This window comes from Phycodurus eques, chromosome 17 (genome assembly GCF_024500275.1).
Source record: "Phycodurus eques isolate BA_2022a chromosome 17, UOR_Pequ_1.1, whole genome shotgun sequence".
NCBI classification, from domain to species: domain Eukaryota; kingdom Metazoa; phylum Chordata; class Actinopteri; order Syngnathiformes; family Syngnathidae; genus Phycodurus; species Phycodurus eques.
In genome coordinates, this window is record NC_084541.1 from 19,297,602 (window position 1) to 19,318,701 (window position 21,100).

Sequence of the window (21,100 nt, forward strand, 5' to 3'; positions counted from 1 at the left end):
CATCCAACCGAAGACCGTGTGTAACCGCACCAAGCCATGACCCCGCAAGCAGCATCTTCACCTCCGGGATTGTCTGAGGCCCAAAACATCCAAACACCTGCTGGTACAATCGGCTTGCATAACCAAAAAGCCCCTCCCACATTGAGTACAGCCACACTTTCAAGAGTGGCCTTTTATTGTGGGCGGCCTAACGCACACCTGTGCAATAATCATGCTGTCTCGACAGCATCTTGATATACCGCACCTGCGAGGTGGATGGATTACCTCGGCACAGGAGAAATGTTCACTCACAGATTTAGACAGACTTGTGAATGATATTTGAGAGAAAAGGTCTTTTGTCTACCAAGAAAAACTCTTAGGTTGTTTTTAGTTCAGCTCATGAGAAAATAAGAGCAAAAACAAATGTGTAATATTCATATTTATCATATTTTGACTGCTTTTAACAGAACACAACAGAGGAGGCATCCACTTTTAGTCAGTTAAAACAACTTGCAGTCACGTGGGAAGACTTCGGTCAATTATTTCGAGTGTGCATGTGGGAATCTTTGTCCACTTATCCAGAAGCACACAAAGTCCGGACTTGCAGTTGCTGGTCTGGTTCAGACCAAATGTGTTTGACACTGTTGAGGTCAGGGCTCTCAATTTCTTGCACAGCAGACTCATCCAACGATACCTTCATGAAATTTTATTCACACAAAGTTGAAAGCGTGCTGTTGTCTTGTTATTCTGAATAATTCAATGGGAAATACTTCTCAATTCAATTGTGTGACACTCCTTTTGCCTGTATAGTGTGCAGCGTGTTTTTCCCCTGTCGAATCCCATAATTTTTTAAACACGACTCTCAAAGTTGCGTTTTAAGTCGCTCTGTGTGCAGCGACCTTAATCACACTGTTGACTCATTGTTTTTATAACCTCATCTTGAAAGAAAATATGACTGCGTATCTCCAGTATCCTCTCAGCAGGGATCAAATTAAGTTATGTTTACAAGCTAAATTAATCAAGTCTGCCAAATCTTTGCCTATTAGCCCCTGCAGCCCCTTCCCTTGTCTTCAAGGACTTCAGTCTCCATGCTGCATAATTTCTATCATAAATGATACCATAACCTTTTATTTGTGGGCTTAAAGAATCTAATAGGTGAATAGCCACTTTTTTTGGGGGGTTCTCACATTATTATCAATTTATCAAAACATTAGTCATTTCAATGAGTGTTGCAAGTGTACTGTAACCTTTGTCCTTATGCTTGTACAGTGTATTTTGCCTGAATAATGTCATAGTGTCATTTTGTATTGACAGCTGGGAACTGTGCATGTTTTGCACAATGCACACTGTGTCTCCCGTAAGTCTTCAATCAATACAGTCTGACGCAGACAAATACCACACTTTACATCAAGCTAAAACACGTTTTTAGTTTGGCACATAAAATACGTCATTTTGAATGTAACGCAAAATTGGGGCTATTTCGGGATAAGCAAACTGATAAGTCACTGGCTAAAGCCGGGATAGGAAGTCCCATTTAAAAAAAATATTTTTTTTTTTTAGAATGTATCTGACACACATGACTGCGTCTGACATATTTAACAAACGTGAGTTATTCAGCCACCGCTGTCCTGCTCTCCTGCTGGTCTTGCAGGTAGGTGACCTGCCTTAAAAGCTTCTTCAAACATGAGGCCACTTTATGATGTTGCCCAAGAGCACTACTTCAAGTCAAAGTCGGGCTCTAAAATATTAGGGCTACATGTCACAAAGTTGGACAGAGAAACTTTAAGATGGAGCTTTTGGGAATATAAAAGATGATGTCACGCTGCACTTCTCCATATTTGAAGCCATTTTCTCATCAGTTTCTATTTTCTTGCTAAACATTTTTGACGAGGAGAACAAAGCTGCTTTGACAACCGTGCATGTGGTTTGACCATTCATTGCAGAAACAAAGCAGTCGAGCCTCCCAAGGCAAGCATTTTAATGTGACACTCCCTTTCTGCAAAGTTTTTCCCAAACTACTTTGACTGTTCCATTTATACACGGGCATAAAAGTGTCCCAGTCACTGGGAGATATTACCCTCTCGTGCAGCTTCAGCTGACAGCACCACCATTTATATAAAGCAGTACCAGAGAATCTTACATCAGCCGGGTGATTTGGGTGTCCGCTTATTCCATTTGATGTGCAAAGATGGAAGTTTAGTGCCAGGTCAGCCCACGGATGGTTGACAAAAACGGATGTTAGGCATGTAAGGTGACTACCATTCAAAGTGGCATGTAAAAGGTTTCGAATACACCAATTTGGGATGACAATAGACTTTGCCATCATGTAACATCAATGCCTTGTTGAAATGTGTGCCCCATCATTGCCAGTCCATTTCAGGAACACAACAGGAAACAATCATACATTCTACGCTATCAAATGTTGTAAATGTCCAGCTAGCGTTGAAATCCTCCTGGAATTATTAAAGGTGCTCTGACCTTGACCTAAATTGTATTTGTTCAGTAGATTATGCTGAGGGGGGGGGGGAAACGGTGTATGTAGGCTACAATGATAATGTTGACTTAACGGTAAACGCAGTACAAGAAAAAGGTCAAACATTGGTTTGATGCAACGACTTATTTTAAAATCTAGGATGCGTTCAATTGTTCAGCATGCTGATTGCGTGCTCAGCGTTTTGTTCACAAGCATCCAAAGAACAAAATCTAACAAGCAGCATGTTCAGTTTATATCCATTTGTTGTCATTGCATAAATGATTGTTCTAAAGTAGGTTAATGTGCGGAACTATAATTCCTCAATTTGAACAGTGACTTTTGAGAAGTCTTGCTATTGCCGTAAGGTTGCTGATATTGCAGAATTGTTTATTTTGTTGTTTATTTATTTTTTCATTTTATGCAATTGTTGCATTGTCTTTAGTAATTTATTCAGGTTCCTCAAGAACATTCAATTAGTGGATTTTCTTTTTTGAATAATCCATTTTTTAAAGATATTGTTAGTTAGCCTTGTACGAACTAAAAGAGGTTCCCGGTTGTCTTGACAACCACCGAGGGTCCATGACAGTAACTCAAGTGGCCTTTAGTCCACTAAATATATTTTTTTCTCCAGAAAGCTTGTTTCTGGTTTTCCTAATGAGACAGATTTGCAGTCACATCACTAATTCGAGCCTCCTGTAGCGCTGCACGCCATCTTTCGGCTTTATTTCACTGCCATCCCTAGTGTGTGCGGCATGGCAGGGGAAAAGTGGATATTGTGGTGTTGAACAGGATGGAGGTATCATGTGGCATTCAACCAAATGTGAGTACCACATAAAGCCTTTATCGCACCTAAACGGCTCTGTCTCCAAAGCCAGAGTGAGATAAGCACTGCCCATTCGTCTGTAATAATGTGTGAGCAAGAACCAACTGAACTGAGTTGTGAGGGAAAGGAACTGACATGGGCCCGATCCCTGAAAGGATCGCTTTAAAAGGCTGTATTTATATGCTTTTATTTATTCAACTTGTTTATTTTATTTTCGATTGGCTGGCAACCGGCCCAGGGTGTAAACCGCCTCTCTCCTAAAGTCCGCTTGGATAGACTGCAGCACAACTGCAACCCATGGAAGGATAAGCATATGGAAGAATACATTTCTTTGGATTGGAGTCACTACTAGACAAACTGCTCTGAAGAATAGCATTATTTAGATTTTAATTGTGCTGCAACTGATCAGGTTATTTAGCAATTCTTCTATTGGTCATCTTTCCCCACCATCATTTTGGAGACTTAAAACAATATTATAAAATCATATGTATTACCAAATGTAATGGTGGTAAGTGCACGTCAACATCCAAAAGATAATGTCCTCTGGCAGTAGAGGCTTCAGCTGTTAACATCCATCCATTTTCCATAGTTTTTATCCCGGTCAGCATAATAAATAACTGGAGCCTTTGGGTGAAAGGCAGACCACACCTTGGTCAGTTGCAGGCAACATATCGAGACAGACGACCATGCGCGCTCACGTTCACGCCATCACTGAGTGGGAAGTGAACCCACACTGCCTAGCACAGAAGGAAGCGCTCAATACAGGAAAAACTGCAACTTGAAAAGTCTTTTGCAAATGTGGCTGATTTGTCTTGTAGCAGACGTTTTCACATTAGAACATTCCTGCTCACCTGGCACAACATCCTTCGAGTTCCTGTTGGCTTGTGGTTATTCCTCTTCACCTAACAAGCAACGACAAATGGGAAAATCATTTTGGGCTAAATTGTCCTTTTAACAAAGATTGCTCTTATTTGCATTTTCCAAATGTTTGCGTGTTAGCCACCGACTCTCATCCGCTGACTCCTTGAACCCTTCCTGTCTTGTAGGTGTAATTGGCTTCCTGACTGCAGCTTTGGACCCATCAAGAGATCCAAAGAGGAAGACGGACGAGCCTACAGGCTCAAATGAGAATGCTACCAAAAGCACCACAGCACCGTGCCACCCAAGGAAAACTATTAACCTGTCCCCTTACAAACATCCTCTTTTTGCCTTCGCTCTCCTTTATGACTGTGAATCTGTGATCATCAAGCCGATGTCTTATTGAGATGACTAAAGGAGCTTTTATTTTGGACATGTTGTTTTTTCCTCTCAATGCTGCCAGCCATCAAGGCTTTGGTGGGAATCGTCAACGTAGCCCTCAAAGGAATGCTAAGCCCTGTCGGGTTTGGCTCTTGGGGCTCATACTACACCTGACCCTCTCCTCATGTCAGCGAGTGGACAAAACCCCGATAGTATCCACAGGCTATGGAAAAATACGTGGCGTCAGAAAGGAGCTCAACAACGAGATCCTGGGTCCTGTGGAACAATACTTGGGAGTACCCTACGCCACCGCGCCCATCGGCGAGCGCCGCTTCCAGCCGCCAGAGGCTCCGGGCTCCTGGCAGGAGATCCGTAACGCCACCCACTTTGCCCCCGTGTGTCCCCAAAATGTGCACGGGGTCCTACCTGAGATCATGCTGCCTGTGTGGTTCACAGACAATCTGGATGCTGCAGCCACCTACGTTCAGAACCAGAGCGAGGACTGCCTCTACCTCAACATCTACGTACCAACAGAGGAGGGTGAGTGAGCACAACACAATGTCTTGCTGTTGTTTTTAATATGGGTACAGTTGGAGTACATTTCTGCCTCACAAGGTCAAATCTACACGAATGGAGCTAATTATTTTGGGTTTGTACTCCTATTCCGTTACAGAAATGTGCTCCTTTTCCAGGTCCCAAAAGTGTACAAATGTTCCCAGGCTGTAGTTAGGTGTCAGGTGTCAAGTCTCATCGCTGTTCCACCCGCAGCAAAGTGCTGTCCTTTTTTTTGGGGGGGGGGGGGAAGCACAAAATATAAGATGAAATAAACCCGAGCCAGTTAAACTCCTCTTTGCACTTTGAATAATTAAAAAAAAAAAAAAGAAAAAAAGTTGAACGTCTCTGTCTCTGTTAGTCACCCCAATCGATGGCGGCGCTTTGCTTCAAAAGAGAAAAGACTTTTGTAGAGACTCAGTCCCTTCGGTGCACACGGAAAGTCTGTACTTTCTTAGCTGTGTCACATTTGTTTTAATACGTCTCCAGTATGCCCTTGGAGAAGTGTCATTTTGATAAGTTAGTCAGGATTTCATTTTCAGGGGGAAAAGACATGAATTTTGTAGCCCAAAGAAATCCCAGGATGTTACTGTAATCCCCTGTGCTATGTTATTGCCAATCACCATTAGTCATCGAGATGAATGCCTTTTCAGATTCTTAAGCACTCTGAATCTGCCCTGTGCTAATACTCAACTCAGCATTAAACAACATTTGACTTATATTGTTCAATTTAATTAATTACTACATTTGATCAGAAAGCGTATTAGGAGCAGCTTTGAATGAAGGCAAAATTTAGTGCAACGTAAACCTTTACTTTTTTCCAGTGATCTCAATGCTTACTATTTTCCAAATTTAAAGTGTAAAGTAGCTTTGGGTTTCATTAAAGGCGCTATATAAATTCAAGCTATGATTATTATTATTACTATTATTATTATTATGATTTAAAGATCTACCGAGAACTCAAGCCTTACTGGCCTGATCTCAAACCAATAGAACATTATTTTTTCTTAGTGCACAAAAACTAGCCTTCTGGCTAATTCTGGCTTTTTTAACCATGTGTATTTCATGTGTTTTATGAAATTGCATTGTCCCCTTTCAAATAAACTGATTAAAAAATAAATAAATAAGCATCAAGTGAAGGCCTAGCAAAAATATTGTTTTCATTTAATAATTTAAAATTATCCAGGGAGTATGCTCTGAATTTAGTGATGTTCATGGGCTCCAGGTTTCAGGCAGTCATTGACTGCAACGTAATTTACATACAAGTCTGGTAAAATAATGATTATACAATTTCAAGGTACTCCGCTTAAAAAGATCTAATTCCTTATTGATTAATGTTATATTTTTGTGAAAGATCTTAAAGAAATTAAAGCTGAAAGTCTACAATTACATTTTGTGTTTGATTTCAAATCCACTGTGGTGGTATATAAAGTCAAAATCATATAGGTATTAAAAAATACTTGTGGACCTCGCTTTAGCTTTTAGCTGACTTTGTAGCAGTTATGCCCGAAACAATATACTGCACATTAGCAAGCCTCAGAGGATTTTATGACTGATATGAATTTCTGACATTTGCTTTCAAATAAACCAAAGCAAGGTCTTTGGTTTATTTGAATAATAAATAACAAAATGGATGGTAGTTTTGTCAAGAGAAATGGGAAAACCTTTTTTTTTTTTTTTTCCATTTTTGTTCATTAGTCCATTTTAAGAAGTGAAAATATCCAAATCATTTATTGATCCCTTATTGATGGTAGGTTGAGCTCAGCTATATGTCTCGAAGGAATCGACTCAACTTCTTAATTTGATTTTTCTTTCCGCTGAGTAGCTCTCCTAACAAATATATTCAAATTGTATTCAGTGTAATAACTGTGCTTGACTGAAGGGTTACCACATCAGTACTTTTCTCCATATTAGTTCTTAATAAGGTCAGAAGGAAGTGGTAATTAAGGCTGCTAAGATTAGTGTAGCAGCTAGGTGAGTGGAGAATTCAAATAGAATAGAACACCAAAAAAAACCTTGTTTTGGCCTCTCGGGGTAAAATTAGAAAAAAAAAAAGAACAGCATCATGCAAAACCTGCTTGTTTTAATGGGCTCATTGTTTGTTGTTTATTTAATTGGTAGGTAAAAGAAAACATGATCAAAGTCCAACTTTAGAAGCAGTTCTAATGAGTATGCTCGACTAATGATAAAATGTTTTTTTTTAAATAGCAAGAACAAAAAAACAATTCCCCTCAATGAAAATGTATATTATCGAAGTATAAAATAATTTACTGAGTGATTTGAACATACGTTCACCAGAGACAACATTAGGTTCACCTGCACAATGAGACATCATGTAAAACATGGGATTCAAAAAGTACACAAATTTTGAAGTATTCAAAATTCACATTTCATGAGATGGTTTTAATTATTGGGGTTGTAGTTTTTAATGGTGTCGAAATGCATTACGTTATATTGAGTTTGTTTCTAATATTTTGGCGACCTCATTCAGCTGTGTGTGTGATACACATATTTCAGAATGATACGCAACCACAATAATAAACATACAATACATACAGAAATCCCTCGTTTATCGCAGGGGTTAAGCCACCCCGGCAATAGGTGAAATCAGTGAAGTAGCGACCATGTTTTTTTTTTTTTTATTTAGACATTTTTTAAAGCTGTATGAACCTCCACAGACTCTTATTAATCTTCCCCACACTCTTATTAACCACAACAATTCTCTTATAAACACTTTCGACACTCTTAAACATACAGGAATTCACAGTAGCTCTGAACACAATGTACTTTTTATTCCTTGTAATGTGTTTTTTCCATTTTTATGTTTAAGGCGCAGAAGCGACTCCTTGAATTTTTTTTAAAAATTGTTTTATTTTTTTACATCATACAGTCAAAATCCCGTGATGTGGTAAATTATGTGCAATATGAATGTGTGTGTGTGTGGGGGGGGGGGGGGAATCTGCAATGCGCTGAATCCGCAATAGGGGAAACGCAATATAACGAGGGAACGCTGTATTTTTAGATGAACGCCTCTTTTGAGTCAGTCAAAACTGAACATATTTGGCAAAATGTTGATAGAATTTTAGAATGGATCTCGTTAGGTTGTAGTTTGTGCATGTGTGCTCTTTTTTCACTAATAACAATAGCGGATGATTCCGAATATGCGGCGCTCGTCCCAGCAGAATAGGTGTACAAATGAGGGAAAGAATTTTACATGCAGCCCTTCTGCTTGTCACAATCTGTCACTTACAGTCAGGGGTCACCGCTCGCAAAGCTGATGCAGTCCCTGAGGATGCGCGCAAAAGAGAAATAGAGCTCAGAGGAAAATAATTCAAACATGTTTTCTTTCCGTATGTAACCCCCGATTTGTTTACGTTGCCTACGGCAGACACGTCTTTAGCTGTGCCGATTTGTTGCGAATGCTTGCATGCATGGCCGACTCTGACACATGATGCTGCCTGGAACTGCTTGGGAACCTCATCACACGCCTCTCACTGGAGGTGCAACTGATGACGGCATGGAACAGTTGGTCATTAATCACGTCGAACCATATGCCAGCCTTTTTAAGGTTTATTCATTTCAAGTCATGGAAACTGAACGGGTTGAAATGCAGGATTTGGCCCCGAGTTCCGTTGGAGCGAACTTGCCGAGACATACACTCACCTGCATACGCCATGAGGTACACCTGCACAATCCAGTGAAATGCAAATAAGAACTACCGTACATTGAAAGTTCTAATTCTACCACCATAACTGTCTAATTCTGTCCCTGGTTGTTATTTAGTAAATTGGTTCATAGGTTCGTTGGTCCTGGTACATTACACAGAAGGATTTTTCAAATCTTAAAAGATGATCCTTTACAGATTCCACACATGAAGATAAATAATCAGGCATTTAACAGTTTTGGTCGTACTGTGTGTGGTTTGCGCTGATAATCTCAGAACACCACACACATAAAGATTCTGTTCCGCCACTGATCCAGAATCCTGTCCTCCAAGACAGAAATCTTGCGTGATCTAACAAAAACGAGAAAGTAAACTAAACTCCACCGAATATGCCGCACCGATGTTTCACGAGTGCTGCCGACGGGAGCGGAGGCGAAAGAGTTGGAGACTGGTGATGTCGTCGATAAAGACTTGAGAAGGAGTTTTGTTTGTTTTTAATTATGACCGCTTCCTTGTTCTTCGCTCAGGTTGCTTGTTGATTGGAACGCTTTAATGTTAAATGAACGCCTCTTTTGTTTCATGTCACAATTCATGGAGTTGGGACTCTGGATTATTACTATTATTGGTCGTGAATATTCAACGTTCCATAGTTAGGATTGTTGGCCCGACCCATGTCGGACCCTATTATTGAGACAAATTCACTCGTAAAAAGCATCTGATAATCTTATAGGATAATCTTATAAAACGTAAGATAGTCTGGCATCTGGCGTCCTTGGCTGGAAAAGTGAAAAATCAGGACAAAAACAGACAGATTATCTTTGTGCATACCAGGTCTTCGTTGAATTACAGAGAAACTTCCTGTTACTGGTTCTGGTCGTGCAAATAAAGGTGCTGATTTAGGGATGTTCTCCTTCTGCTATTTCAATTATTGTGTTTTTGAATGATGATGCAGCCCCCCGTGTTTGCATCGTTTGCTTGTTCTCTCCAGTCTTGCGTAGGATTTTCTTTGGTTGCTCTGTTTTGTTTTGCCCCACAAGTAAAAATAATTTAATTTTGAGACAGTCCGGTTGACCAAGGCTAAAACACAAAATCTGGATGCAATGTTGTCACCTGCTAATTTTTATGTACGACAAAGCGTAAAAAATATCCTTCCCTTATTAGCTCAGAGGATTTAAGACATAGCGCGAGTGTGTACGTGTGTGTAAATGTGTGTGCGCGTGTAGATGTGATGACATCATGTTGTTTTTCATCAGGCCACAAACTAGTAGCGATTGAATCGACAGAGTCACTGGTGGTTCCAGCCAAGAAGCGCACTCCATTTTGCCCATCCCCAAAATGCAATTTGTAACATTTTAGAACATCTTCCACGAACCAAGACGAGGTAATGAACAGATGTATTTTTTCTCCACAGCCTTCTCGGATTTCTATTAGGTCACTTGTCGTCACTAATGTAGTACTAGTAGTGAGCAGTGTGCTTGTTCTGTGTGGGAGCTAGTTCCAGGAGTCCTAATCCAAGTCATAGCTCGTGTGTTAAAATTCATAAGCTACTTGTATCAAATTGACTTCCAAATCGGGCCTGCGTGGTTTGGGTTTTGATATATTTCATTTCCAGAGAAAGTTGGCACATGTCCAGTCATGCACTGATCAGCTATTTCTTTTTCATGACCTGAAATAGTCTCAGTGATCACGTTCTTTGTGCTATTCTTTGCACAAAATAAGTCTCTTTTTCTCTCTGCATCTGTTAACCCCCCCCCACCTCCCCCATCATCTGGAACCAGCCCCTCGTCTCTCCTCCATCTTTATGCAGATGGCGGCAGAATGGGTCAGTGTTCTGAATGCAAATGAACCCAATGCCCTTCTCCGGCCGGCCTATAGCTGTATTGAGCTGCCAATAACCATGAGCAAAAAAAGGATCCGCGCTGTGAATATGTAGTATATTTGTGACATGGCCAGACTCTGGAAGCACACCTGTACACTCTGCGACCTTCCCCCTGGTTCACTTGCTACGATTTTGACTCTTGTGGGCGGATCCAGCCACTACGATGTTCTTGATTATAATTGGTCACAGTCCTAATCTTTTATGACAGGCTGTTATGACTGAAGTGGGACGTCAGAGTGGGAGAGCAGCTGGCCGGAAATTCATTGGAAGAAGATGAAGAAGAATGTATATATTTGAGAAGATTGCCCTGAAGAGGGCATCAAGTCTTCAGGAGAGACAAGATATTTTCTGTTTGATTGCAATGGAAGTATCACGTAAAGATAATTATGAATCGCATCTGCCAGTTTCCTTTACGAAACAAGTACACTCATAGTTGTAGAGGGCCACACCAACATGCTAACCTAACTCTGTTAAATATGAATGTGTGTTTATAAAGCAATACATTGTATTGTTTTAATAAGCTTGTACTTATGTAGCTATGGTATAGGTTGTCATAACTGGGGAATAAGAATTTTCATACAAACTGTAAAAGAAAATATAATAAAATAACTGACCTATACATTAAAATTGCATCACTATTTAATTAACATTCAGACATTAAAAAAACAAACAAATCTCCACATTGTCAATAATTTTTTTTAAATATTGTCAAAGTGTGCTGATGTTAGATATATCTTAGTAGTTATCATTTATTTGCTTAGCTTGCATTAGTATTTTGCATTAGTAGCTTGCATTAGTATTATGGACAATATTTAGATAGAAAGATGTCTCGCCTTCAAGAAGATGACTCAGCAACATTTGATGGAAGGGCGCCTTGACCAAGGACGTGATCGGATGTGGTCGGGGACGGGACAGGTGTCGTCTGGTCCTATGTTTTGTGTTGTGTCTTAATGCTTAGAATATTATGTCTTGTAGAACTCTCCTATTTTCAAATAAATGTAGGAGCGACGGGGGAGATTGTTTAGAGCGTGTTGAGAGGCTGTAACCTGAACAATCTCCCATGCGCCCTCCTCATGAGTAAAATGACCAACGTCTTCATTCCTTTTGTGTTTATTCATAATAATGTTTGGTGAGATAAATCCAACAGCTGACCTTATGAACACAAACCCTTAACTTCTATTAGTCATGCTTAGTTGGAACTCCCAAATCATTACCAGGACAAATTCCCCTCTTCCCTCGACTGTGCCCGTTTTATCTTGTTTCTATATCTAAGCACAGTGTTGATTTTAAAACTATGAATAATGTTAAAGTGGCTTACAATAATATTCAATATAAATTTTAGGAATAAAACCTATCCCTCTTTTTTTTTGATGAACACCACTGTTTTATAATTGTAGTCAATCTCGTGGTACTTGGAGAGCAAACATTTTGTTTAAGTTGTACTTAACCAAAAAATAATAATTCAGAACCCTTATTATATATATATATATATATATATATATATATATATATATATATTTTTTTTTTTAATTTATTTAATGAGATGAAGCTGGAAATTAAAAACAAACAAATCTGACAAAACTCCACACCCGTGGGAGGTTTCATTCCATTTGCATTAACACAAGTGAAGTGTTTCAGAAAACGGAAGCTCGGTGAACAGAAATGACCTGAGAGTTAACCTTTCGAAGTCTCACAAAGTATATGAACGAAGCATTTTAGTGGGCTTCCAAATTGTTTGACTTTAAGGGTTCCACTGCACACGTTGAGCATACTTACAAACAGAATACTTAAATCTGGTTTTCTTGGGAGTTTTTTTTTTTCTTCCTTAGCTTCTTCCTGCCGTGTCTTGCGCAACCCGGCAGGACCATCTCACTGCCTTATATTTCCTCAAGGCACACCTCAACGAGAAGGCCTGAGATCCTTCATTTTTATTGCTGCTGGAGCAGTCATTTACAGTGCTGTGCTCTTTATTAAAACCATATTTCAAGTGAGGAGGGTGTTCAAGAGGCTGCGGGGTACAGTAGAAGAAATGGAGATCAGGAGGAGCGCGGCGCAGGCTTGCATGCACACGGATCAGCTGGATGCAGGGGTTGCTGTGTCACACACCTTGTCAAGCAGACAGGCCACCGCAGACATGACATACCGCAGCTTCCTCCCATTTACTGCAGAGAGGAAATGGAGAGAGACAGAAGACAGCTTGCACCGCGGCCACTAGCTCACTGAAGCGAGCAGAAACGCTACTGAATGAGAGATGAAGCTACGTTAGGTCAAACAGCGCTGGGGAAAAAAGAATGCTTGTGTATTGGCCAGAGCCTTCAATGACCACTGGCTACCACATCATGTGACACATGTCGGCCTACCAGCAGGCGCTCCTTCTGGGGCGTACGGGGCGAGATGCTTATGACCCGAAAAAGTATGTTTGTTCTTATTATCCTTTCATGCGTTCAGTTTGTGTTCACTCACCAGTAGCCCCCTCTCAAAAGAACAATTTCATTTAATGCAAAAAAAAGAAAAAAAAGAAATTCCCTTGGGCACATTCTTGTGTCATTGCTTTTCCTATTGGCCAATTATCTCTGAACAGCCTTATTGTCTGAATACTGAAAGAGTCGACTATGCACATCACTATAATGATATTCTGCAACAAAAACAAGTGCTAAATGCTTGACATTTGAATGACGGAAAATTGAAAAGACAGCATCATTCTCAGTGGATTCTAAATCTATCAAGTGAAAACAAAATTTGTCTTGTTGGTGGAAAATTGGGGCAATTTTACAAGTTAGATTTGTTACCTTTGTGACGGGTTTATTTGTGAATTGTACAGAATGACAAAAAAAGCAGTTGTGTGGCCTCCAAAGTTTATTTTATTACTAGTGCAAGTGATAGAGATATCATGCCGGAGATCACTTTTTCTCCGGTACTCTGGTTTCCTTCCACATCCCAAAAACATGTTTGTGTTTATGTGTTGTGTTGGTATTATAGTAACTAATTTTCCCTGCAGTTGAAGCGCTCGGGTTTTTCCTGTGCGTTCAGTTTAATGGAGCAGGAAGCTGACAGGAAACTAATTTGGCGATCACTGGGCGAGATCGGAAGTGCTTCCGGGTTCTCATCCACATAGTCCATTGGAGCGCGTTAGATTGTTCTTGTTAGCATTTTTTATCTAGTAAAAAAAAACATTGAAAGTGTATGGGTTTTTAACTCATTCACAGTATTTCAAAAGGCCATTTGTTGGAATCCCAAAACTCGGTTCATAATCTCATGACAATGTTTTTCTTCCATATTGATGAATTCCGGATGTGGTGCTTGTCTAAAATGTTGTGTGTCTCGTTCGAGTGGACCCTATCCTCACAGCCAATGCTGCTCTTCATAGGCATTAGAAAATGAATGAAATCAGACTCGTTGCCATTAAGAAGAGAGGTGTGGTTTTAGAGTGGTGCTAAGTAGTGGAAAATTGCTGACAAGATGGAGGACTAATGTGCCTTTCTACCCATTACCGGTCTGCCTACCTGTCTGTTGTCTATTAGCAGCGTAGCCCTGGACCAAGTGTCCCTTCTCTCTCTATTGCACTAAGTACTATCTGGATCAAGCGTCTTCTTGGTGGTTTAGGGGAGGATGCAGGAAATCCATTCAGCATTGATCTTTTTTTCCATTGAGAAGGAAGATAAACATTTTATGTCAGGAAGTTGGATTCATATGGACATATGGGATGAAAATACTGCATTGCTATGACAGAGTGTAGTTCTAGTGCCTTTATTTCTATTTACACTTCATACATAAACTGAAACCTTTTATTTTGGTCTTATGTAGACACCCCCCCCCCCCCACACACACACACACACACACACAAATCACACTAAATTCTCACCTTACTGCGTCAGACATGAAAGCACACAATCAATCAAAGTGTTAAGACAGGAGACAGCAGTGGCACAATGAGAACGTTGGGAATGTGCTGCTGGGCAGGTAGCAACAGATGTTTAGGATCTTGTTAACATGCTTTGTGCAGCATGTGTGGATTTAATGAGTGTGGGTTTGTGAATTACAGAGTCCTTTAATGGCTTCCTTGAAGACTCGCCTGTACAGATAGTGACTTCAAAACAAGCTGAGGACAGATGGAGAACTCTATCGACAGAAACCAAGACAAAGCAAATTAATGGGATCCTTATCAGGGAAGACTTAGCGGGCTTGACAGGCTAAGGTGCTGCTCGGTCACATTGATAAATGCGTGTTATTGGCTGTGCCCTATGGAGTGTTTAACTGGCTTTACCATGACAATGTGGGGCTCCTCTTTTTGACCTCGGTGACAGGCGGGTTGTTGTAGTATCTAAAGCGCCCTGACAATAAATGCCAGCAATGCCCACAGTTCAGTTTATTTGTACACAGTATTCAACTGTGCATACATGGTCAGACGCTGTTGTTGTATTTTTTCAGTGTTGTTTTGACAGTGGCGTCTCATGCATCATGCAAAGACTTTGAGAGGCCCGCAACAGCGTCCTTAGGTGAACTTCAGCGCCGCAGTTTTAGTTCGGTGAATAGATCCGCACGGAGGGATCACACGACAAATAAAATGCATATGGCGGCATACAGTATGATTGAGGGGCAGGAAGCCAGACATTCCCATCGCACAGAATCCTGGTTAGGTTTTAAATGAAACAGCCTCGCGTAATATATGACAAACTGTAACATTTTACATGCTGGTTGTTGGCACCTGACAACAAATCCATTATTCAGAGCTCTTGCATCATGGGAGAGATAGAAAAGAGATATAGATCGATACAACAAATATATGTCTGAAGTACAGTACAACCTTTTGAAGAGATGAGAAGCACAGGTAGGACACAACCACGGCAATTAAAATTGTCGGGAAAAGACCCGACGTCGACTTCTGAAACACTCACCGTGCGAAGTCGTGCGGAGGACAGCCACAGTGGGATTTTGGTGTTTCTTAGCTTCAGGGAGTAAAGCAGCCCGTTGCGTAGCACACCACATCCAAGAGAAAAAAGAAAGTTGCAATGTCTGTAAATCTGGACTACAAAGACACAGAATTACGCAAAGAATTGACAAGCTATATGACAAAGCAAGAAACATTCACATCCCACATCAGATGCCTACAGAACATACTGTCAAAATATTATGAGAAATAATAACAACAACAATGTCTGGAGGCTCCTGTTGGTCGGAGGGAGACTTGCAGGAAAGAAGCAGACAAAGAAGATGGCTAGCTGCCAGTGGGCTTTCTCCACTGTCCACTGATTGTTTTTGTTTTGATTTGCAGCTTCCGAATAAATCTTTGTAATACAAAGTTTAGTTTTTCTCCAGGGTTCCCGTGCGCTGCTTGACTTTTGTTCACACTGAGCTGTACAGGCGTAGGATAGAGTCGCTGGAAAGCTAAGCCCCGCTTGTCCTGTTTGAGACCTTTCAGCATAATATATCATATATTTGCTTCAATAGAACTGCAGGCTTTCAATTCGTGTGGAAAGAGTATATTTTTACACGCTTATTTTGTCCGCTCGTCACAGTCATGGATCGACTTGCTTTTGTGGCTGAAGAGAGTGATTATTTGAATCTTCTCTTTTTTTCTTCTTCACAAAGCAGCAGTGTCAGGAATGATTAGGCGAACGATGGAGGAGAAGCAGCCCTCGGGGGTCATTCATGAGGCAGCCCGTGACAACATACTAAGCAGTTTAAACAGTTGACTTTTAGGTTATCCTGTCATAAATACAACTGTGTAATCCTCAGTAACAAGTGTATCATTAGCTGTGGATAGGAACACAATGTTTGCCATTATGCTCTTTTTTTCGTGTCTTGTGTTTTTGTGTTGTTACAATCTTTTTTAATTTTGTCTTTTGTCCCTTTTTCTCAGGCCCACTCACGAAAAAACTGGATGAATCTACATCGAACAGACCACGGGATGAAGGTATTTTAGTTGCATCATGTATATTTTTGTCATTTAGATGTTTTTCAATGTCCTTCATGCATCTTATGCTCAGTCATACGAAACTCATCACATTGTTCTCCCATGTGCGCAAATGAGGGAATACGTTTTTCCACTGTTATCTATTGTTCTTATTTACGCAGACATCTGTTATGCTTGATTTAGCCAAATGTTGCTTTTGTGCACAGAGCTATTTTATCTTCATTTATTGAAGAGATGCACCACAGGCTGATTACTTCTAATATGTGATGCCTTAGTTAAAATCAGTATTTAGCCATCGTTAACCATCTTATTTATGCAGCTGTCCCTTTTCCACACAGTGTGAACTACAGCAAAATACTATAAGATGTTTCCTTTCAAAGACAGAATCACTTACTAGCTTGATGATGCAGCCAAATCAGCGCAGGCAGCATGTGCATCTGTTCCCATTCGCGTGCCCAGAAATATTGTACACAACAAAGTATTACGCACACACATGACGCGCTTTACATTTCCATTTGTACGTGCATGCTTGCTTTAGCACTTTGCATGTGCAAAGTTACGCCTGAGCGGATTTGCTCTCATTTGTTGCAATGTGTATGTTTGCACCGTCCGGGGAGACAAAAATCCATGCCGGATTACAAAAACTGGAAGCGAGGAAAGGAAAAAATATACACGAGCTCAACGACAGGAAAGGAAGAGGGGTGAAAAAAATAGTAATAATGACGAGATGACATTTCTAGAGCTTTTGGACGTGATAGAGACGTAGAGAAAGAGGGGAGAAGCTCGATGAGCACCGGACTGGTAAAGCTTGACATTTATGTCAACACTTCGGATGGATCAGAAGGGGAAGGGAAGGACAGAAATCCGGAGTTAATTGCTTTGCTTTGGAGTGGGCATTGTACCCCAGAATCCCAAATTCTTCTTATTTTTTTATTTATTATTTCAAGTTGGTCGTTTCTTTGTGTGTGCGCGTGTTCTAATCGTTCAGTGCCGATGATAACACACATGCATCCTTTTTTTTTTTTTTTCATCTCAGTGAGTGAAGTGAACAACCATTTTTGGTTAACATGGACGACATAATATAATATGGCCAATGTCTTCGCTTGGCAGACATAAACAAAAAAAAAAACTATTTAATGCATACACGAAACAAATTACTTAGTTACTTGATAAAATTCAATACTGTGGTGGAGAAAAGAAAAAAGTACAGGTGATGATTTTTTTTTCTCCATTAGGATTTCATATTTAAGTCCACTTTGACCTTTTTCTTATCCACCTCTCATGAAGGTATTGTAGCTATGCATAAACTTTTTATCTTTTATTTCTCAATGAATGGATTTTTGTTGCCATTTAGATTCTGACACATATTTCATTTTGAACACGGTCTTGTGGTTTTCAGTTTTTGTGGCAAGTATTTCGCCCTCAGAATATTCGAGTGAAAAGTTAGAACCAAACACTGACAATACAATAGCAACATTTTTTTAATAATATTGTACAATTATATGGTATACAATATGTGCGATTGCAAAATATTGTTGATAAGCTGGAAACTAACAAGCGAGAAGCAAGTGGTCAGCACAGAATTCAGTTAAAATGTCGTTTCCAAAAACAGTTTGGGCCTTGGCATGGCAGCTACATGTCAAGTGATTAGTTGGTGTTTTTCTGAGAATTTAATTTGCAGACACACACACACATGCCTGCCTTCATGCAGGCAATGTGAGTCTCCTATACTGTCCTGATAAAGCTAGCATAATTGAATTTGTTTACAGATCCTCTGGGAAATCAGCAGAGTTTTAGAATACACCAGAGAAGAGCAGCGGTTCGAGTGTGGGAAAGAAAATTGTTTAATTTTTTTCTGTAGCTGTCTGCTTCAGTCACTGGTGTGATCCATAAAATGTTGCAGCTCTTAGTGTCGTGTACCTGTGTGTGTGTGTGTGTGTGTGTGTGTGTGTGTGTGTGTGTGTGTGTGTGTCGCACCCAAGACTTTGTGCAACCTGAGATTCAGGTGGTGATGCAGACGGCTGTGCAAAGACGTGAGTTGAATCTGTTACCACGGCAACAAGCATTCAGTGAGTCGGTGCAATGGAATGGCTGGTGCAGTTCTATTAGCGAGAAGCAGTTTCCATAGCGACTCAGCATCGCAGCTGCCGATGCAAGCATTGTGCATGTGTGTGTGTGTGTGTGTGTGTGTGTGTTTGTATGACTGCAGTGTGAATGTGAGTGTTCATTAGCGTATCCCACTGTGTATGGCGGGCTTTTTAGCATCTCATGTTTTTTTCATCCTCGCTATCATGTTGTTGTTTTTCTGGTGTGAACCTTCCATCCACGTCGTCAGCCCCCGCAACACACATGCACATAGAAACACGCGGGCGTGTGCGCCACACACACACTTGGGCTCTGTCACGCTGTCCTATTTCCATCCTCTTCCTCTCTGTCTTATACTTCTTTATCTCGCTTCCTCTCCTGCTATCTCCGTCGCGGCTCCATCACAGAGTGCTTTGGCTCATCGGGGTAAACAGATGCTGTGGCTGTTATTTATGTTTCCACTTGGTCTGCCTTTCATACAAATTATCCACATGGCCTGCGCGGCGCAGACACTCATTTTAACCGGGCTGCACCGGCAGAGCTGTCAGAGCCCGGATTCCGAGAGCGTACCAAAGACGCAGTGAGAGGGGTTTTATTGGAAAAGGGGAGGCGGTGAGGCTGATGGACTCAAAGCCACCCCAAACAGAGAGCGCAGAGGAGATGGCTGCACCATTTCTTCAACACATGATGGGAGGAATTATAATTTTGGAAGGTCCATCCCTGCTTGGGGCAGCAGAGCAGGGATGCACCAATAAAAGCAACACAGTGGAAGCTTGGGCATTTGCACTTACAGGCCACAGCATTAGGTACAGTCAAAATATGCAATGTCCAGATTTGATTGACACGTCATTAATTTTAAGACAGTTAGGCTCCATTCACGCTGCAGGGCAAGACGTCCAATTCATATTTTTTGTTGTATCCGATCTTTTTATACGGTCGTTCACATTACAAAAACAAATGCGACTTTTATGGAGTACGAAATGATACGCATGCGCACAAAACAGGAAATCACGTTGCCCACACGCACAAACACGAGGTGTCGTGTTTAAAGAATTATATAAATATGGCCCGCGTCTAGGTCTTGTCCTGACCAATGTTTCTGGCAATTGTAAGGATTTTGTGCAACCGGAGCCAACATTGTCAACATATATATTTATCAGTTCGAAAGCACCTTCTTTTTGCTGCTGACTGTTTTTTTGCTGCTTCGTCCGCCAATGCTTTTGTCGCGTCTGTTTTGTCAAACAGTTGTGACGTTTGTCGCCTTATGATGTAGCATTGGTCAGATGAGCGCAACCTTCGTGTCCATATTGCACTCGCATCAGGCACATATCCAAGTTAAATCCACATACGAAAAAGGCCCGTGTTGGATATGAAAACAATCTGAATTGTACTGCTCACATTGACGTGAAAAAAATCACCATGAGCAAAAAAAAAATTGGAGTTGACCTGCAAGTGAACACAGCTTTACTTTGCATTGAAGCAGAACTCCACTGTGGCCGAGTAAGACTTCTATTTATGTCGGCCAATATTAGATGTGTGTGCAGCTTTCATAACCTTCATATTTTGCTATTGATTAATGGTAAAACACAATTATGTTTTTGTACCCAGTTACAAAAACGAGAAGAGATCAATTTAATTAATTATTAATTCCCCAACTTATAATTTTTTTAATATTATTTTATTTATTTTTTTGCTGTCATCATCTGTTGGCTCATTTACTTTTCTCTAAACACACTGCACTCAATTTGCACGTCGCTCCTCAAAAGTACTCAAATGTAAGTACCCAATGACTATCCTATTTTCTAAACTGGATTTTTTTTTTTTTGTGTGTGTGCGTGTGTGTGTCGTCTGCAGATATTCGTGATCGACGTAAGAAGCCGGTGATGTTGTTCATCCATGGCGGCTCCTACATGGAAGGCTCCGGGAATATGTTTGATGGCAGCGTCCTTGCGGCGTATGGAAATGTCATTGTGGTCACCATGAACTATCGACTAGGGCGTGCTTGGTAAGTATGGTGTTACACGTTATATTCGGCGCGGGACGCTTTTGTCTCTTTGACTTCTTCGAGCCATTTCACCTTGGCCTCGATGGCTGTTTGCCAGAAGTTTCTGTCTAATACTAAAAAAGGCAGAGCGGTCCCAGTCATAGTTATGAATTTTTGATTTTAGGTTGGACTGGACTTCTCATGAAATGTGTACAAAATTGTCCATTTGTATGCTGAAATGGACACAACACTTCATAAATGTCCATGGCGGCCATATTCCGTTTGAATGCACAATATTTTGTCCTAATTTCAAAGAAATCGCAGTAGGCGGCCTAGGTTTCAGGCTCATTATTTTCATATCGTTTGTTAATCCATCCATCCATTTTCTGAGCCGCTTCTCCTCACGCGGGTCGCGGGCGTGCTGGAGCCTATCCCAGCTATCTTCGGGGGGGAAAGGCGGTGTACACCCTGAACTGATCGCAGCGCACATACAAACAAACAACCATTC

At 40.7% G+C, this 21,100-nt stretch overlaps 1 protein-coding gene across 1 annotated transcript in view; it reads left to right on the top strand.

Annotated features, from left to right (window-relative positions):
* Positions 1 to 21,100, top strand: part of nlgn2b (neuroligin 2b) — a 57,656-nt gene that overhangs the window by 13,322 nt on the left and 23,234 nt on the right. Inside the window, exons 2-5 of the mRNA XM_061702731.1 lie at positions 4,322 to 5,054; positions 16,470 to 16,523; positions 20,463 to 20,606; positions 20,917 to 20,928. Coding sequence (XP_061558715.1) covers positions 4,541 to 5,054; positions 16,470 to 16,523; positions 20,463 to 20,606; positions 20,917 to 20,928 — 724 coding nt within the window. The 5' untranslated portion in view covers positions 4,322 to 4,540. The remainder of the gene's footprint in view (positions 1 to 4,321; positions 5,055 to 16,469; positions 16,524 to 20,462; positions 20,607 to 20,916; positions 20,929 to 21,100) is intronic.